This window comes from Lonchura striata, chromosome 1A (genome assembly GCF_050655825.1).
Source record: "Lonchura striata isolate lonStrDom1 chromosome 1A, ASM5065582v1, whole genome shotgun sequence".
In the NCBI taxonomy this organism is placed as follows: Eukaryota; Metazoa; Chordata; class Aves; order Passeriformes; family Estrildidae; genus Lonchura; species Lonchura striata.
Genome location: NC_140741.1, coordinates 33,238,689 through 33,256,457, shown reverse-complemented (window position 1 = coordinate 33,256,457; position 17,769 = coordinate 33,238,689). Strand labels below are relative to the sequence as shown.

Sequence of the window (17,769 nt, the reverse complement as noted above, 5' to 3'; positions counted from 1 at the left end):
TTCTGAAGGACAGGATTTTGGTTCTTAAATGCAGTTGCATTTCTCAGCCTGATTTTAAAAGTCAAAGTCAGACTGATGGTCATCAAGCATGTATATCTTTGAGTTGGACAGGGAAGTTTGAGTTAACAGAGTTCCAATAGGATATATGGGGCTCACATGCTCCCTGACTATTTTAGAGCAAGATTGTCCATTTAAGTATGTCTTTTTTGCACTGAAGACTCATCAAATGTCGCTTTTTGATAAAGTGTTATTGTGGGCCAGATGTGGTTCACAACTTCCTTTCTTGATTATCTTCCTTTTTTAAATAGGATATCAGTGAGGTGCAATGTGCCCTGCAAAATGTGCTCAGAAAATGCACTTTGTTCTCAATTGGGAATTACTGGGCATATGAGCTGGGTGGGATTCTTTGAGATTTCTACTTTCTGATCTGCTGTTCAGAAATGAATACCAGATACTTGTGGTCTGTTACAGCTAAGGTTCCCAAAGAATGAGGCATCTGTTAGATGCTGTCATTCACTGGATCTTGGTATTTTGATGGTCCCTGCAGGGACCACAGAAAAGAATAGGGGCTCAAAACACCTGCTGTCTCTGCTGATTAATTCTCCATCTCCTGCATACACTGGTGACAACTGGTTGTATAAGCCAAACAATACCAGAAGCAGTTTAATGCATAGCAGCACTTAAAATCTCCTCCTAAGTCTTCATAAGAATTCAGAAGCCTGAGTTGGAGAAAGATCAAGGGTGGAGGACTTCTATCATGCAGACACTTTGAAACTTCATGGAGTAGCACTTAATGAGCAGCTCTTGTGCACAGATCATTTGTAGCCTGTGGAGTAGAAACATCTGAAAACTGCATTTTCAGCAGCCATCTGCAGCTCTGAGGCATGGGATTGATGTATGCTTTTTAGCTACCAGGAACAGCATCCCACAAGGAGGTGAGTGGGGACAAGGAAAGTGTTTTAATGATTGATCATTTTTGTCTGCTGCTGTCATGGGAGCTCCTTTATGCTTATTAGCCTTGTTACTTTTCTAGCTAGTAGTTTTCTAGTTTGTGGTCTGCTACATGAGTAAACAATGAGGTACATTTCCCAGCAAAGTTACAGGGATCCAGGTATGCAGCTCTTATACTTGTCATTGAAGCATTTTGAATAGGCTGTTATCTTTGAGAAGCAAAATAGACTGCCAGTGAAACACATGAAATGCAAGGAATGGAATTGCTCAGGTCCTGTTTGAGAATGTTCTTGGTTTTACCACTTGGTGTCCTGGGAGCACATGCTGCTCCTGGGGAGCAGATAAAGTCTCTTGATGTATTTGCATGGTGCCAGCAGCTGTGAGACTCCTGTTAGAGTGATACTTGTAATAGCAACACCTAATCCACTTTAGTCTGATACTAATGGGAAAGTCACTATTACTGTAGCATTGTTATATCACAACTCATAACAGCAAAATTGTACTGCCTGGAAAACCATGGGAATTTAGTCCACAGGGGTTTGGGCCATGACAGGTTTTTTTAGGCGTTTTTAAAGTCCCGTTTATACATGATAGTTCCTGCTGACAAGTAGCACACTTTGGCATGTGCCCAGACATTTTGCTGTTCCTTTGTAGCTCCTTACATTTTTGGGTTTGAGCCAAGTTTTGGTTTTTTTGGGTTTTTTTTTGTTTCTTTGTTTGTTTTTGGTTGTTTTTTTTTTGTTTTTTGTTTTTTTTTTCATAAAAATTGTAGTGCTCTACTGTAAGGAGAAAAAAATACAGCCAAGAAATGTAATGAGAAAAACATTCACTCAAGTTTTCTCTAAAGCAACAGATCCAGCAAAGTGCTGCAGGCATGGTTCATTTACTAGCACTGACAGGGCCACAGAGCCAACAGTGCCTGGAAAATGCTCAGCCAAACTGATGGGTGCATATGGCTGTCATCGCTTGTCTGTTCTGCAGCCTTTGTGAGGTGGTTGTTTGGGCAAGCCTGATGGTGAGCCCTGCTGTAAGGGCTATGAGAGAGTCTGCAGGAGGTCATGAAGCTTGGGCTGCTGAGACTGGGGGTCAGCTCACAGCCACTGCAGCAAGGCTGGCCCTTTCCCTATGGTGACATGATGGGGAGGCTCTCAGGCACTGTGGGGGCAAACCCTGATGGGGGGAGCTGCTTCCAGCAGAGGCTCTTGCCTTGTTCCTGCCTGAGCTGCAGCTCCTCGCTGCCCTGCAGCCGTGTCCCCTGGCCATGGGTCCCACCAAACCACCTCCATTTGTAGGCTGATGTCCCAGTCTGGCCTGTCCCCATCCTCAGGGAAGTGCCCCACACCCAGGGCTAGGGCTGTCCCCACTTGCCCCCTGCCATCTGCCCTGACCTAGATACAGTGCTTTACATTACATTAGGGTCAAGTTGAAAAGATTTGTTGGCAGTGCTCTAATAAATGGAATGAATACATATTTTTGTGCTGTTAGCAAAGCCACTGTAAGTTGCTGTGAGTCTCCGTTTGGACTAAGTATTATGACAACATCATTAATTAAGTTTTTCATACATGATGCATTATCCAAAAGGTATTAGATTGTAAAGAAAATTTCTGGAAGAGAGAAGAGATTTCCTTTAAAGAAAGAAAGTACAATGCAGGAAGATTTTTTTGAAGGCATTACTAATATTGTCAATAAACAATCAGACTCATCAGAAAAGTAAAACCACAGCAGTGAGAATATTGTGAACACTGACATCAAGTCCTGCTTGCTGGCAGAGTGGGAGGGCTAGGTCACCAGGCACACATACAAACTCTGGGTCTCATGTCACCTTGCAGACTTCAAGCATGACTCATGCTTACCCATATGGGTAATGCTTTACATTCAGATTGCTGAATTTTCCAGAACAAATGTGAAACTATGGCCGTGAATATGAGTGAATATTTGGACACTCAATGAAACACATGTGATTCTCTTTATGAGCAGCTCACTATAATTACTTTTTCTACTCTGTATTGCCATTCCAAGTCTTTAAAACAGAACATTAACTATGTTACCTTAGGTTTCTCAATGGGGTTTATGGCCTCTTATGCTTTATGGCTGGATTAGCAGTTTTGATCACCTTGATTTGATATGATTAATGTTATGAACTTGCTGTGTGGCTCCCAGAAGTTTAACTAGTGTTTGGTATCATTAGAGTAATTTGAGACGTAAATTATATATGTACAGGGAAAATTCCCATTATGCAGTAACCTCAGATCTTAGCAGTGGGGTAAGCATGACTTCCCATGAGAAAATGCTCAGGAAAAGCTGAAGAGCTGAGCTGAGCAAGCAGAGAGCATCGTGTCCCACACACTGGCTTGCCTTAATGTATCAAATTCATACCAGTGGATGCCTGAGGGCTCTTTACGGTTAATAAAATCTTCTCTAATATGGTGGTGTGGCATCATCAGCTGGTTCATACATCCTTTGTGACTAGCTAGGAATTTTAAAGACTAAATCCCTCTCTTCTTGTTAGACCTTAGTAAACATGGGTATGACAGTAGGGCTGCTTGTGAAGGGCCTCTACCACAAATTATCCTTTTCTCTTAGAAAAACGAAAACTTGGAAGTAGGCAGAATTTGAAGCACTAGTTCCCCTCATTTTTCTGTGTTAGTTTTATCTACTTAAGCAGTATTCCAACCAAGAAGATCAAATACAGCTAATTCTCAAAAAAGTAGCCAAGTGAATGTCCTCACACATGTGGCCAGGGACCCAAGCTGACTTCTCCCACTGGAGTGTTGGGACAGAATTGCTGTGGCATGACTTCAGTAAGCACAGGGACAGAAGTTGTTTGTTCCCTTTAAATAAGATTAGCATATGCGTCTGCAGCATCCCTTGCTGAAGCCAAGATATTAGGATGAGGTTGCTTTATTGAGCCAACCCTACGGCAGGGAAAGTACCTCCCATACTGAATGCTTTTTCAACATCATGGACCAAAACCAAACATTTTATAGAATGTTGTGAAAGATAATTCACCAAAAAGAGTGAAAGAGTGGTCTGTGTATGCTGGCCACCTTTGTCAATTTTGCTCACATAAAGGTCTGCCATAACACACTGACATCAATAGGATGGATTCTAACACTCAGCATAAGCAAAACAGGTAGAATATTGCCTTCCAGGGTATAGTCATGGATTATGGGAACTGTCTTTGCCTTCCTTATGTACAGAACCTGTCTGTTAGTAACTCCAGTACCTCTGTTTCATTTTGCTAGAATATCAGGGATAAAAATGCTACTCGTCATGAAGAGAAACACATAGCATTTTCTGTGGGTGTTTCTAAAAGTAGTTTTCTCTCTCACCAAACAATTCAAAGGTCTCCTGTCCCAATACATACAACATTAGTAATGCTGTAGTAGAGATGTAGACGTAACAAGGCTTATGGGGAATGACAATAGCTTTTATCATTTTTATCAGACAGATATAAGAGCAAAGGAAGAAAGCTGAGGAAGCTGCCAGGGAAACATGCACCTTTTATGGTGGGAAACTAGAGCTGCAATCACAAATCCTTTTGCTCTGGATGCTCCAGTCTAATTTCAAGATACCTTCCCCTCTAAAGTATTTGCTCCTCCATGGTTTCCATAATGAAAGGAGCCTCCTGTGGACACAGTTATCAATCTTTGATCACTGCAACCAGCATGAAACCCTTAATGCTATTTAGAGAATGAAAATGGATCTTAAAACTAAAAAAAGCCATCAGCATCTGCCTAACTGTAAATTTAATTATTTGTCTAGTTATGCCTCCCTGAGCTTCATATACTAATTAGAAGTAAACCATAGCTTTAGAGATCATTTAGTTACTGTTTGATTTTGAGCTACTTCTAAATTATTGCTCTACATTTTTTCTTATTTACTCAGCTCTTCTTGTTGTGTAGCTATTTAGGATGGATTCACCCATCTCACTTCCCAGTAGCTCCAGTGGAAGAAAATGGTTGCCCTGGAATGAAGGTAAAGGGGTGTGAAGACCAAGTGACATAACATTTCACAGGCAGGCCCCACAGTCTGCACCCAGATTAGCAAATGGGCGCTGAAGTCTCGGACCCTCTAATCCTGGTCTGCTGGCTCAGGGGCTCTGCCCAGGTATTGAAATCCAAATAGAGTTTAATCATTAGGGTGGAGACTCCTTTATCAGTGAATTTCTCTTTGAGATAGGGTAATAGAAACCAAGTGTCTTTGATGTCAACAGAGGCAATGTGTGCAACATAAGCCATCACAGAGAAAAAGGAGGAGTCTGCCAGCTGCCACAAGGCTCAGAGAAAGACAAGATATTTTTTCTTCCCTATCTTTTTGTATAGCATATAGCATCTATGCTTTCTCTTTAAAGACTGATTTGTGGTTTGTTTGGATTTTGGGTTTTTTGGTTCTTTCAAACTAAATTGTCCCTGTCTGCAGAGAATTTAAAAGACTTTAATGAATGCCGATGGGGCTGTCTCACAAAACAGAGGGGAGGGGATAAAATGGTTGATTCTGTAATACTCAGGCTTGCTGTGGGAATGGTTGTGGCAATATGAATTGTCTTTTTAGGAACAATTGCTGAGGTTTTACAGATTTTGCAGGCCCAGCATCAGTATTACAGGAAGGCACTATGCATTCACCATTAATGTGCATATAAAAAGATTTAATAAGAATACAAGATGCAGAATCCACTTACTTTTACAAAACTGTTCTAGGTGTTTTCTCAGACAGACAAAAAGACTTAGACAGTATTTAAAGATATACCATCCCTGCATGATAACAGAGAGAAAATCATAAAGTTTCAAATCAAAAAGTAGTGTCTGTGAAGCCATTATCACATTTGAAATCTAGACCTGCCCACCTAATGCCTGGTATGGACCTGCCAGTTGTCTGCTGCAGTGCTGCCCTCCTGCTGTCTCTCAAATTCTTCACTCCTCACACAGAGGTGTGATTTGGCTAAGCATTTGTAGTCAAAGCAGGTTACACATAAGGCCTGTTTCTTCATTAATTGAACCTTGAAAAATGTTTTGAGTTCCTTGGTATATGAGGAATACTGAAAAAGTAGATTAGTGGCATCTGCAATAGCAAATGTGTCTTTTGTCAGGATAGGAAGGTGCCTTAAAGGCTTCAAAGGGCTCCCTTTTGAGGTCATCCTTGTCCAAAAGGTATGTGGAAGGTAATATCGAAAATAGGTAGAGTGAAAAAAACTATTCACACTGTCAGTGAGCAATCCTTAGTCTTTGAGCACATAGTTCATGGTACAGAACAGAAAAGAACTATTCCCATATAATATTTGTATAGGGGTCAGGTAGAAATTATATACCATACCCTATGAATGGACACACTGATTTGTGAAGCAGTTACTCTTGTAATTCTAATTGCCGCAGTTAAAAATATATTTTATCAGAATCCAAAGAAGTTTTTGAATATTGTCTATATACACATTAGAGTTCAGGATACAACTATTTGTTTTGAAAAAAGTTTAGTACACACCTCTGTACTTGAATTAAAGAGTTTGCAAATGTTTTTTGTTAGAAAGCCCAGAGTAATAAACTTATTTCCAAAACTACACTAACATAGAAACCTAAAGCTAGGATTTATCAAGAAAATATATTTTCTTTTTGAAATTTTAAAATTCCATTCTACAGTCTTAAACACAATATGAAATGCAGGAATTTATGAAAAAAGGCTGCCAGGATTCTAATGATCAGAAGCTGCAATTCATGTCCCGGGTGTTACTTTGACTATTTCTTGATAAGTCTTTGGTTTCGCCAAGAACATTTGCAACAGGAACATTTGCTTTGATTATTTAGCTTTAAATACATATTCATTGTCTGGAATGAGATTACATTATACCATCAAGGTGTGCCAGAGTAGGTTTGCACTGGATATGAGGAAATATGTCTTCATGGAAAGTTATCAAGTGTTGCAACAGGCTGCCCAGGGAAGTGGTTGAGTTGTGTTCCCTGGGAGTATTCAAAAGTCATGTAGATGTAACATTTAGCGATGTGGTGTAGTGGAACTTAGTGGTGTTAGGTTTATGGCTGGACTTGGTGGTCTTAAAGGTCTTTTCCAACCTAAATGATTTTATGAATCGAGTAATTTTATGAATCTACATTATTCAAGAAAAAAATTATGCAAATGCCAGAGGGACTCTTGCTTAGAGAAGATTTGGCCATTATATCTAATTCAGGTACTTGAAGCACATCTGTGTACTTGTGAAATGTTACAGAAATTATTTAAATGTTGCTTATTCAACAAAGCATTTAGGCTGAAGTTTGCCTTTTAAACAGGGGCTTCAGGTCTGCTGCTTCCCGTGGTGTTAAAGTGAATCCAGCCCGGCCTGCCACGTGTTGTGGAAACGTCAGATGCCAAGAGCATTTCCTGCGGGTGGCTGGGATGCACAGAAGTTAAATGCGAAATACTGCCAAGCGACTTAAAAGGGATGGGCTCCAGGCGTGCTGGAGTCAGCAGAGCACTCTCCCAGGGTTTTACTTGTTTAACTGATAGAGCTATCTCCAGTGGCAGCTAGAAGCCAGACACGATTTTCAAGACTTAATGTGTTTTTGTCTTATCTTGATGATCACTAGTTGGCTACAGACCACAGACAAAGAAAGAATCGGGGAGGGGGAATAGACAAGGTGTCGATGTTTACTTTCTCAATGGACTACAAATAGTTGGTATGTAATGTTTCCTTGTAGCCCAAACAGCTGTTGCCCTGTTTCCCTATGAAAGAGTTCGAGCCTACTTGTATTCCCTTATGTTCACAGAGGTTTAGAAATAATTCAGTGAGCTGTGTGTTCAACTTCACTTTTTATTTCATTTGGAGCTGTTTGTGACAGAAAATACATGACAAGAGACGCAGCTATGATAGAAATTTGATAGAGGGAAAACCAGCATCAGCCCAGTTGCCAAAAGACTACAAAAGCTGCCTAAGTCTAAAAGAAAAGAGTTTTTCTGTGTCAGAAATTGTGCCTGGAATACATGATACTCCACTTGTCAAATAGTCCTTCTTTCACAAAATTAAATCATAGCAAAACGAAATTGAAATCCAGTAAAGCTGACTCAAGACTAAAAAAAAGATATTAGTCAAAACAGCAAACCAATACCAGCCAAGGAATAAAAATACCCTAAGACATTTAATTTGTTTTTACCTGAGGGAGAACAGAGAAGAATTGCTATTGCTACCAACTGTTTGTAGAAGGTGCTCATCTGGTACATGATCAATAGTGTAAAACCTTAAATTCAGATAGACTGTCTTTTGCTCCCACATGAAAGCCCTTATTTGGAATTTGCTTACCCCTGGAGCAAAACCAACGTTATTGCCATGGTTTTTATGGCTTTAAAACAAATATCCATTTTAAAACAACCATGCCAGCATTTCTTTCCTGTTTTCATCCACCTTGAAAGCAAACAGCTTCACACAGTATTTAACCAATGTGGTGTTCACCATAAGGCCCTGATGTGCAGCACCTGGGACATGGCCTAATGCAATTTTATGAGTGTGCCACTAATAAGTCAGTACTGGATTTCAGTTCTTCCTGTAAAATCACTTCACACAGATTGTCCTGCTCTGCATTGACAAAACATTGCTGGGCAGGACCTCCAGAAGCTGCATGGGTCAATGAACAATGTGATGTCAAAGCTCAGATCTGTATGCCTGTGCCAGCTGCTAGCTGGTTAGCAAGTCACCTCATCTTCCTCTGTCCTTTTTTTGGCCCTGGCTGACTTGCCTACTTAGAAAATGCTACTTACCCGGTTTTTGTATAGTATTCAACACCCTTGTGCTCTGAGTGATACACCTGGGACCTGTGTGGGTATTTACATGCCCTCTCCGCACTCTTGTAGCATCTGAACACTTCATATTTGGACATGTTTAATTCCTGCATCCCCCCATTGTTAACCAGGACAATCTGTGTGTGCAGGAGGACAGTGCAATAGGGCTAAAGCTTCCCGAAGAAATGTGGCAGAGTCAGAAACTAAGTTTGGGTCACCCAAAGAATCTAATTTCTCTTTCACTGTTAAAGCAACTTTCCTCTCAGTTAATCAGCTGAGAGTAGAAAGGGCAGTGCAGAGCATGCCAAAGCAGTGAGCCTGAAACAATTTCCATTACAAATTTATAAGAAAATAAAGTATTTCTGTCCTTTAAAAATTGAACCAATGCTAAAGCCATTGTGACAAATAAATTAATGAGGCCTTTTCAAAGGCATTCAGAGGCATCCATGACTCTGTCTCTGCTGTTTTACAAATACCACATGTGGCCTAATTATTTTTTTAATAAAGAAAAGGAAATGTTATGAAACAAATCCTGCACTGCAGACTAAAGATGTGAGTTCAGCAAAGCTTTAATCAGAACAAGGACCACCTCTCTGCTGCCTTCTTGCTTTGATCTTTGTCTGGGAGCCTTGGGTCTCTGCAATTGACTCCAGTTAAAAATGACTCCAGCCAAATATTGCAACAAATGTCTAGATTAAAACAAAAAATCCTTACATCTGCAAATTTGCTCTCAACCCCCCTGCTTTCTTTGAAGAAAATTTCAATCCTGTTTCTTACTGGGCTCTGATGGGTGGCTCCTGGTTAATCTCTGTCTGTCTCCCTGGTAACAGTCAAAGGAGAGGACACAGAGGTGGGCAGGGAGGGAGCCACTGTTCCTCTTATCACGGTCCATCAGCAGGTGTCCTTTGCTCATATCCAGGAACAGTAAATACAGCCTGTGGCTAAGGGAACCACCACACGGCTTTCTTCAGAAGTCTGAAAGAGCAATAGCTGGACTCCAGATTTTGAGATCTCTAACTGTATGCAGGCACTGCAATTGCCATGATAATCCTTTTTTTTACTTCAGTCAGTCCTTGTTCAAGCACCCTCTACAGACATATATCACTACAAACAGAAATACTGAGCCACCAGTTTTTGTGCAGTTTGAATGTTTGTGATAGTGTGGCAACAGTAAAACAGTTTACTGTGTTCACAAAATCAATCTGTTTGTATATTCGGTTGATGTTTTTTCCCCACTGTGAAATGAGCAGCTGAGTGTTTGCAAAGAAATGGAGAATTTATGGCACAGCAACATGGGTGCTGCAGGTTATGCTTCTGCCAACATCTGCTGACCTGTAGCACTCTCCAACCAATGGCAATCAATTCTGCATGCTCACTTTTAATAACTGTTCTGCAAGTCCTGCTAAAATTAAAATTATAAAGGCTTCCTGTCAAACCAAGTTCAAAGGTAACATCTGCTCATGAAGAACATCAAAATAATTGAGCCTGAACCAAAGCCCTGTCCCTTACTTAAAAGTGACCCAGGAGTGAAAAGGATATCAAATTTGTAAATTTCTTAAAAAAATATGACACTGAAAACAGCACAGGGTAAGAAATTTGACCCACTTGAACCAAGTCACTTCCAGAAGAGAATCAGAAGCTCGCATAAATTATTCTCTTTCCTGACAGAAGATGGCTGTCAAAAATTACTGAATTATGGATAATGATCTCGCTTCAGAACCACCCTTGGACCCAGTACAGTCATGGGCATCCAGCAAAAGCATTTGGGCATATTTTCCTCTTGAAACTGGTGGCAATTCTTCAGCCCTTGAGTCTACCAAAAGTCAGCTCCCCAAAAGCAAAGCATCAAAAGATAGTTGGATGCCTCTAAGAGGCTAAAAGAAACTTTAAAGCACAGCTCTGCAGTGGCTCATAAATCACCTCCTCCCTGGGAAGCCTGGCAGGAGGCTGACTCAGAGATACACAATTATTTATTTGTAAGACAGTTCCTATGGAGACTTAAGTTTGCCAGGATAGGTATGTTAGATGATCTTTGTCTCACATGCTCTCATTATGTTTGCTTCTGTTCCGTCCATCAGTCGTGATTCAGGGGACCTCTCAAATCAGCAGCCAAGGTTCTGGGTACAGCCAGAGCTCAGCCCAGCACAACTGAGGCATGGGCTGGTTGAAGGCTCCTGGAAGGACACAGCCACCCTCCTCCTGCAGAGCAGCACCAAGGGCACAGCTAGAGACCCAGCAACCCCTCCTTAGCTGGAGTAACAACGCTGAGTCAGGTTTTAAGATTAATCAAATTTTCTTACAGGTTGTGAAGCAGTCACTGAGAAAAACAGAGAGACAAACATCTAAATAATTGAGAGACCAAATACTCTTTCTTATAATACTCTTATAATGCTCTTACTCTTTCTTAAATACTTTATATGTTTTGTACCATTGAGAAATCTGCATGTAATACCATGCTCCTCATGTAGGAGAAAAGCTTCTTACACAGAGATGTTGCCAGCTACTTAGAGATAGCAATCAGATGAGAGAAGTATTACAGAGGAATATCACTGGAGACAGAAAGGAATTTGATTAATTTCATAAAATTACAAGACAAAGGGCTGTGTAACTGGCTCAGCCAGGACCTGCCTCTTCTTGGGTTAAGCAACTTTGTGAAGTCGTTTCACTGCACAATGGTAGCAAGAGCAGCTGTGTGGAAGTGTGGCCTGCAGACATACCTGCATAGATTTAGCAAGCATGGGGCTTTTACTGCAGGCTCTAACTTCCTCAGAAATGCATGGAGCACCTGTCAAAGGGAAGCTATCACCAGGCCTAAGACAGCCTGTTTAGGTATTCAGTTCCTCTGCTTTGGGGTAAGGTAAGGGATACAGAGGAGCCACATTTGCTGGGAAAAAAAAAACACCAAGTCTGGCAACAAAGCATGAGAAGAAAAACTGACAATTGTTTTAAATACATTTTTAGTTGCTGGGACCTTGCATGATGTCATTTTTTTATACTTATTTAAACAGATACTGTAATTTTACTAGTAGTTTGGAGTAAAGAAGGCAGCTAAGGATGAATCAGTAGGGGGTTGTCTTTGTTTTCAAAGATGCTAGGATTAGTAACCTAACCTTTAAGTATAAACATGTAAATTATGTGTGATGCATTGTCTAAGTGTGCTAAATCTCAGTATAAGGACAAAAAGCTATAGTTTCTGAAAAAATTTCAATCAAGCATCAGTAATACTAGATGATACATTATTATGAACATACTTATTTTAGCCTAATACCCAAGACATATTTTACAGTAGATCCACATACAAATTATTAATAGCTAGACATTTCTGCTAATAAATCGTATAACCAGGTGTGGAAATAAAAAGTAACACACATAACTAATTGGAAAAAAAAGTATTTTCATCAAATAAAAAAATCTCCAGAAGAGGCTTTGTTTAGATCTTCAGCTTCTAAAACTCATAATCTGACTTTCCTATTCATAACAGGTAAGCTATGCATTACTGAGATGCATTACTTTCATCTTGATTGGTTCTCAATTTCTCTATAGCAAAGAGCTGCACTAACAGTGATAACACAATTTTTTTGTGCTATGAACAGAAAATGTACACAATCTGGTATAATTTGCTTTCATACACTTTGATGCCATTATAATTTATTAATAAATTGTTGAAATGCTGCATTATTTGAGCATTTTTAAATGTAGACAGCTTTATTCAAAATAATAAAAATGTGTAACTGAACTTTCCTGAATAAATGCTGATAGTCACAACAGCGCTACAAATTCAATTCTGTATTTTCAGGCATCTATTAAAAGAAGTTGAGGCCTTTGGCATGTCACAGAATAGGAATCCAAATTTCCAGTCAAAATACTTGGTTAATGCGGAGTCTGTCTCTTTTACAGTGCTTGACAAAAGAAAGTGCCTCTTCTCCATTGTAAAACAGTGGAAGAGACATGGGCCATTAGCACAAGCAAAACATTTTCACTTGATAAGTCAATCTGGGCTGTTTTTTCTGTCATGTCAGCAGTGTCTGAAAACAAAGGAGACACAGAAGCCCCAGGAGACAGCATGTCTGCCCAACCCTGTTTCTGGGGGATCTCTTAATTTGTTTTTGAAAGCACGGTGAACCTTCCAGGTGTCAAAGTTTAATATGCTACATAGCATACTGCAGCCACTGACACCGTGGGACCCAAATCAGTGTCCTTGGGGAACATACATCTATACTTTTTCTCCACCTCCCTGGCTGTCACAACAATCCCTTCATTAGGCAATAAGACCTGGTCTTGTCTCGAGTGATTTGATAAGCAGTTGATAACCAACAGTTCATTAAGCTCTTGGGATATATAAGCCACAAGGTTTTCAGCATGCCTCTGCACTTGAGTGGTTTGACAGCTCCCTGTTCAACAGCCCAGAAGTCACTGGAAGATGTTATTGACTGCAAAAATACTTCTTTTTGCCGTGATTTTTCCCCAAAGATTGGCAACAGCTTTGGACATTGGATTATCCACGAAATGTGTAGTGATACCCAAGGAGATGGGCATGTGCCACAATATTGGATACTCTGAAATGAGACTTCCCAACCTGATGGGACACACAAGCATGGCAGAAGTTATCCTAAAATCCACCACCTGGCAGCACCTTGTACACACAGACTGTCACCCTCACGTGAGGACGTTCCTGTGCTCTCTGTTTGCACCCATCTGCTTAGATACGTAAGTATCACAGCACAGTACAAAACTCCAGCCTTTATTTGCTAGAATAGGAATAAAATCAAATGCATGTTTATTATAATCTAAAGGTGATCTCCACTTTTTCGGAAGTAATTCTGTTAGCTTTTTTGTATTCATCAGAAAAAAAAGTACTGAAAACTTGTTCCACTTCAATTTTAGTTTGCCTTGGGAACACGAATGGTGTTGTCAAAGGATATAATGTTTTATTTTGTTACAGCTGAACTTTATTCTTATTCATTTAGGATTGAAGCACCTACAGTGAATAGAATCAGGCTCATACTGAAGCTTTTCTCAGGTTGCCATATACGCATTTTTAAAATCATAACTAAACATTGTAAGCTCAGTCCATACACAGACTGCTTGCATAATTTGCATGGCTGCTGCTTTTGGAATGGTATCACTATCGAAGGGTGCTAAATGTCAGCAAAGATGATGCACTTTGCGCAGGAATCACTGTTGCGATAGTTTCTGTTATCACTGAGCTGACTCAGCCGATATTCCTGCCACGACAGGTTCATCCATCCCTGCAGGAGTATGTGTGCCGCTGTCCGTGACAGCTGCGCCCCCGCGCTCCTGTGCCACGGACACCGCTGGCCGGCCAGCCTGGCCTGCGACCGATTCCCTGCAGACGAGGACATGTGCCTGGCGCCTCTCACCAGGGACTACAAACACTTGCACAAAGGTAGCTCGAAGGTGGCGGAGGGGAGGGTGGCCGTACCCTGTGCTCCTGGGAATCAAGGAGACACAGGGAACTCTGCTCCCAGACGTTCTGTGGGTTTGTCAGTGCAGTCGAGTCTAGCTTTCCTCTGCACGTGTTCATGCAGATGGGTGGCAGAGTGGCAGCGCTGGCAGTGCAAGCTGCAGCAGACCTGCAGCGCTGCAAGTCAGCAGTGCAGAGGCTGTGCTGTGGTGTGGAGGAAGGCATTGTCACCCTGCAGTGTCATACACACAGCAGCACACCATGTTTGAATTGCTTTGGGGTCTCTTTGTAGACTTATCAATGGCCCTTATCACAGATGCATTTATGTATGCAACAAGCTAGTTTTCAGATCAGTTTAGTAAAATTGGGATGATGTTATCTGATTTTCCTCAAAGAAGCATTAGTTATCTTGGCATTAATGTTCAAATCTTCAAATGCACTCACACTTCATAATTCTGTGGAAAAGAGTAAGATTAAGTTGCTGCTAGCACACCCAAATTCATGTATATTCACAGGCTTAGTGCAGCTGAACCCAGAGTGACTGACAGAATCAGCCATCTAACCCCTTACACCCACTGTAGTTGTGTTAAAAATTATACTGTATTTGTTACCTTATTTGTTGCTGATAATTGATCTTGTCAGCCAGAACAAGGGCTGAATGGGCATGGAAAATGAAACTCTTTTTCATCTCTAGCCTTGTTTTCAGAGAAATGTGTTGGCTTTTTACCTATTATCACTGGCCCTGTATTTGATGTGTATTTTGGCTGTCATTCCTGTGGTTAAACAGTGGGCTCTCAGCTTTGGCAGCAGAAAATTAAAACAAATTATTCTAAAAGATAACAATGAGACTTTGTAATTTCTTATCAGTCCTACCAAAGCCTACCTGCCAGACTTGTCCAGCAGTGGAGGAATTCTTTACACACAAAAGAGTTCTTGAAGTTTTCTGTGACAGTAACTTTGGTAAGTCCTTGCTAATATACCTGTTGTAAAAGAGACTAACAACTCTTCTTCTAAATGCTTTAAAAGTAGGATTACAATTAGTGACAGTTTCTGTAGGGATTTCAAAGGATTAAGAGTTTAGCTGCTAATTTAGCTTTAGGTTGGTTTTCAAAATAAGTTATTTCTAATCTAAATATAAGAAGGATTTATTGTGCATGAAAGATTTATCAGTGATCTAGTTTCCAACCAAATACCTGTTCTGGTCTAGTTGGCTACAACATGCTTTATGGAAAATATTTCTGTCAAAAGCAGCCAAATAAGCAATATTGCCTTTTATTAGCATTTAAACTGAAAGTAAAGCTTTGGTGTTTTACAAGTATATGGTATATGGTATATCTTTGCTACTTTTGTGGATGAGTTTGTGATATGTAACTTACTGAGAAGGAGATTCAGAAAATCATATCAGTAGAAGGAATTCTTATCTCCAGTTCTCTTGTTAGAGTGATGAGTGGAGTTTGCTCTAGAGACTTCCTGGAAAGCCCTTTAATGGGAATGCAGAGGCTTCCAGCGACTTTGGCTAGCATTAGATCAAGAAATACAGACAAATGTCATGCTAAAAAGTGTGGATGGAGTCAGGTGGGGTAGGTAGATGCCTATAATGAGAAGGGAATATCTAAAAGGGTGGTATCAACAAGCCATTTTTGCCTAGGGATTCCACACATAGACCACACATAGACATGGTGAGTTTCAGGAAGATTGTTTGGGCAGTTGCTGGGCAGTTTTGTGATACAAGAATAAGACCAAAAGCTTACAACATGTAATTACTTGAAGTTTGACATAACATGTTGATGGTAAAAATAAATTACACTTGTGAAAATATTTTTTCCTAGTCATCTAATTCAATGGGGGAAAAAATCCTTTACTGCATAAAATTTATTTTCCAAAAATGTTTTAAACTTTGGCTGGAAGAGGCTTCACCATACTCTGTCAACATAAAGTATGATAACATTTTTAAGGAATTTTTCTGTTTTCACTGGTATTATTTTTTATTGTATTTGAGAAGTTATCTGACTTGCATTTCCTTTTCCTTTTTCCTTAGCAGTGAAAGTAAAGCTGTCCAAGAAGAGAACAGCATTTGAGGACCAAGAGTATAACATTGAATGCCAGGTGGAATTCATTACCCAGGGCTCACTCTTGCCCTACGAAACTCAGAGCATGATACAACAGTGGCTACTAATTAATGAAAAATGTATAGAGAGGATGACTCCAACCCACCGTCCCATGGTGTATCTCCTTGTGGGGAATATTGAAGAGGGCATCATTTTAGTAAAACAGATTTATCGCTGGCAGAGGAAGGACTCCCAGCTGACTGTGGCCACTCAGAAGTGGAGATACCATAAATGCTTGTAAATATTTATCATATTATTTGTAAAAAGATGATTATATTTCTCATGCCAAACCTATCTTGTAAATATGAATGTATTATAAGTTGACTACAAAGCTTTCATTTCCTTTTAAATTGTATTGTAAGTTGAACTCAAACCACATTGTTATCAAGCTTCCTTTTGGTAGTGTTACAGCTCATCCTGTTTGAACTTGGACATCTAGGGATATATGTTTATTTGAGTTATGATTTTAAAAAATGTAATATGTGCAAAAAACAGCATAAACCAGTTTCAAATCCAGCTGACTGCTTTCAGTGTATTTGCCTATACCACTTGCTCTGCCATTTTCTCCAGTTAGCTATCCTTTCCCTGCCTAATGTTTCATGAATCCACCTCAACTGTCTCCCGTTGGAGTATTTTGAAAGGAGGCAGCCCTCTGCTGGTCGCTTTTGCCGGAATCAGAGTGGAATAAAGAGAAGAATAATTAACACAGTATGTTTTGCCCCAGTCGCAAGAATATTTAGTTACTGGGTGTCATAAATCAGATCCCTTCTACTGAAAAGTCCCTTTTCATTTTCAAACACATTACAAAAGTTAATTTATAAAATTTACCCGTTCTCCAAGTGGTCGCAGGGAACTATTGGAGTCAAAATATTAAAAAAAAATATATACATTAGGCACATGATAAGCATCCTCATGGTCAGTGCAATACACTGACATCAAAGACTACACGAGCATGGACAGAAATTGACTTAATTTTAGTTTCATAAATGTGTATAACAAACACATTAACAGCTGGCAACACATAAATTAGAAACTATTTCAATAATACAGTGTCTATTATTATATTTTCTTGAAACAAATACGAGGAAAGTTTATGGGCAGTAGATTTCTAGAATTCGCACCTGTAATGATCTGGGTTTCTGATACATTCCCCAGAAGTGCAGGTTTGTATCAGGTTATTGAATGTGATGACAACTGTTCCACCTGTTTCTACCATGAACTGGGAAAGAGGTGGAAACCGAGGAAAGAAGCGGTCAATAATGGGAGAAGCTGTGTACACACACGTGCCGGCTGGACGGGCCGGAGAGGCACCAGCGCCCGGGCCACGTCACTGCGGGAACGGAGGAGTCACCTTGCAGTCCAGGCTCTTACTTTCTTTTTCATTATGCCAGTAAATGCCGCACAGCCGCGGCTGGGGGTTGTTTTGCTTTTGGGTCAGTTCCACGCTAAATGTTCACGCTAAAACCCTTCCAGCGGTTGCACTTCCCGGGCACGGCCCTGCGCCCGCGCCTGCCCCGGCCGCGG

General features: G+C 40.4%; 1 protein-coding gene across 2 annotated transcripts; it reads left to right on the top strand.

Moving 5' to 3' along the window:
• Positions 1–624: 624 nt before the first annotated feature.
• LOC110484520 (secreted frizzled-related protein 5) lies at positions 625–16,761 on the top strand. Of its 2 annotated transcripts, XM_085569139.1 has the most exons (5): positions 625–935; positions 13,183–13,419; positions 13,950–14,119; positions 15,005–15,097; positions 16,176–16,761. In XM_085569139.1, exons 1-5 carry the CDS (start codon positions 898–900, stop codon positions 16,484–16,486), a joined length of 849 nt encoding a protein of 282 aa, XP_085425265.1. In that variant the 5' UTR covers positions 625–897; the 3' UTR covers positions 16,487–16,761. The 2 variants fall into 2 exon arrangements, with proteins under 2 accessions (XP_085425265.1, XP_021410912.2); XM_021555237.4 differs by lacking the exon at positions 625–935 and having other exon boundaries at positions 13,080–13,419.
• Positions 16,762–17,769: the final 1,008 nt, after the last annotated feature.

Excerpts from the sequence above, each read along its gene's own strand:
- LOC110484520 (XM_021555237.4), top strand. The coding sequence starts at position 13,133 with ATGTTATTGACTGCAAAAATACTTCTTTTTGCCGTGATTTTTCCCCAA. Across the intron at positions 13,420-13,949 it reads GCACCCATCTGCTTAGATAC|GTTCATCCATCCCTGCAGGA; the intron begins GTAAGTATCACA and ends CTGCCACGACAG. Across the intron at positions 14,120-15,004 it reads CTACAAACACTTGCACAAAG|TCCTACCAAAGCCTACCTGC; the intron begins GTAGCTCGAAGG and ends ATTTCTTATCAG.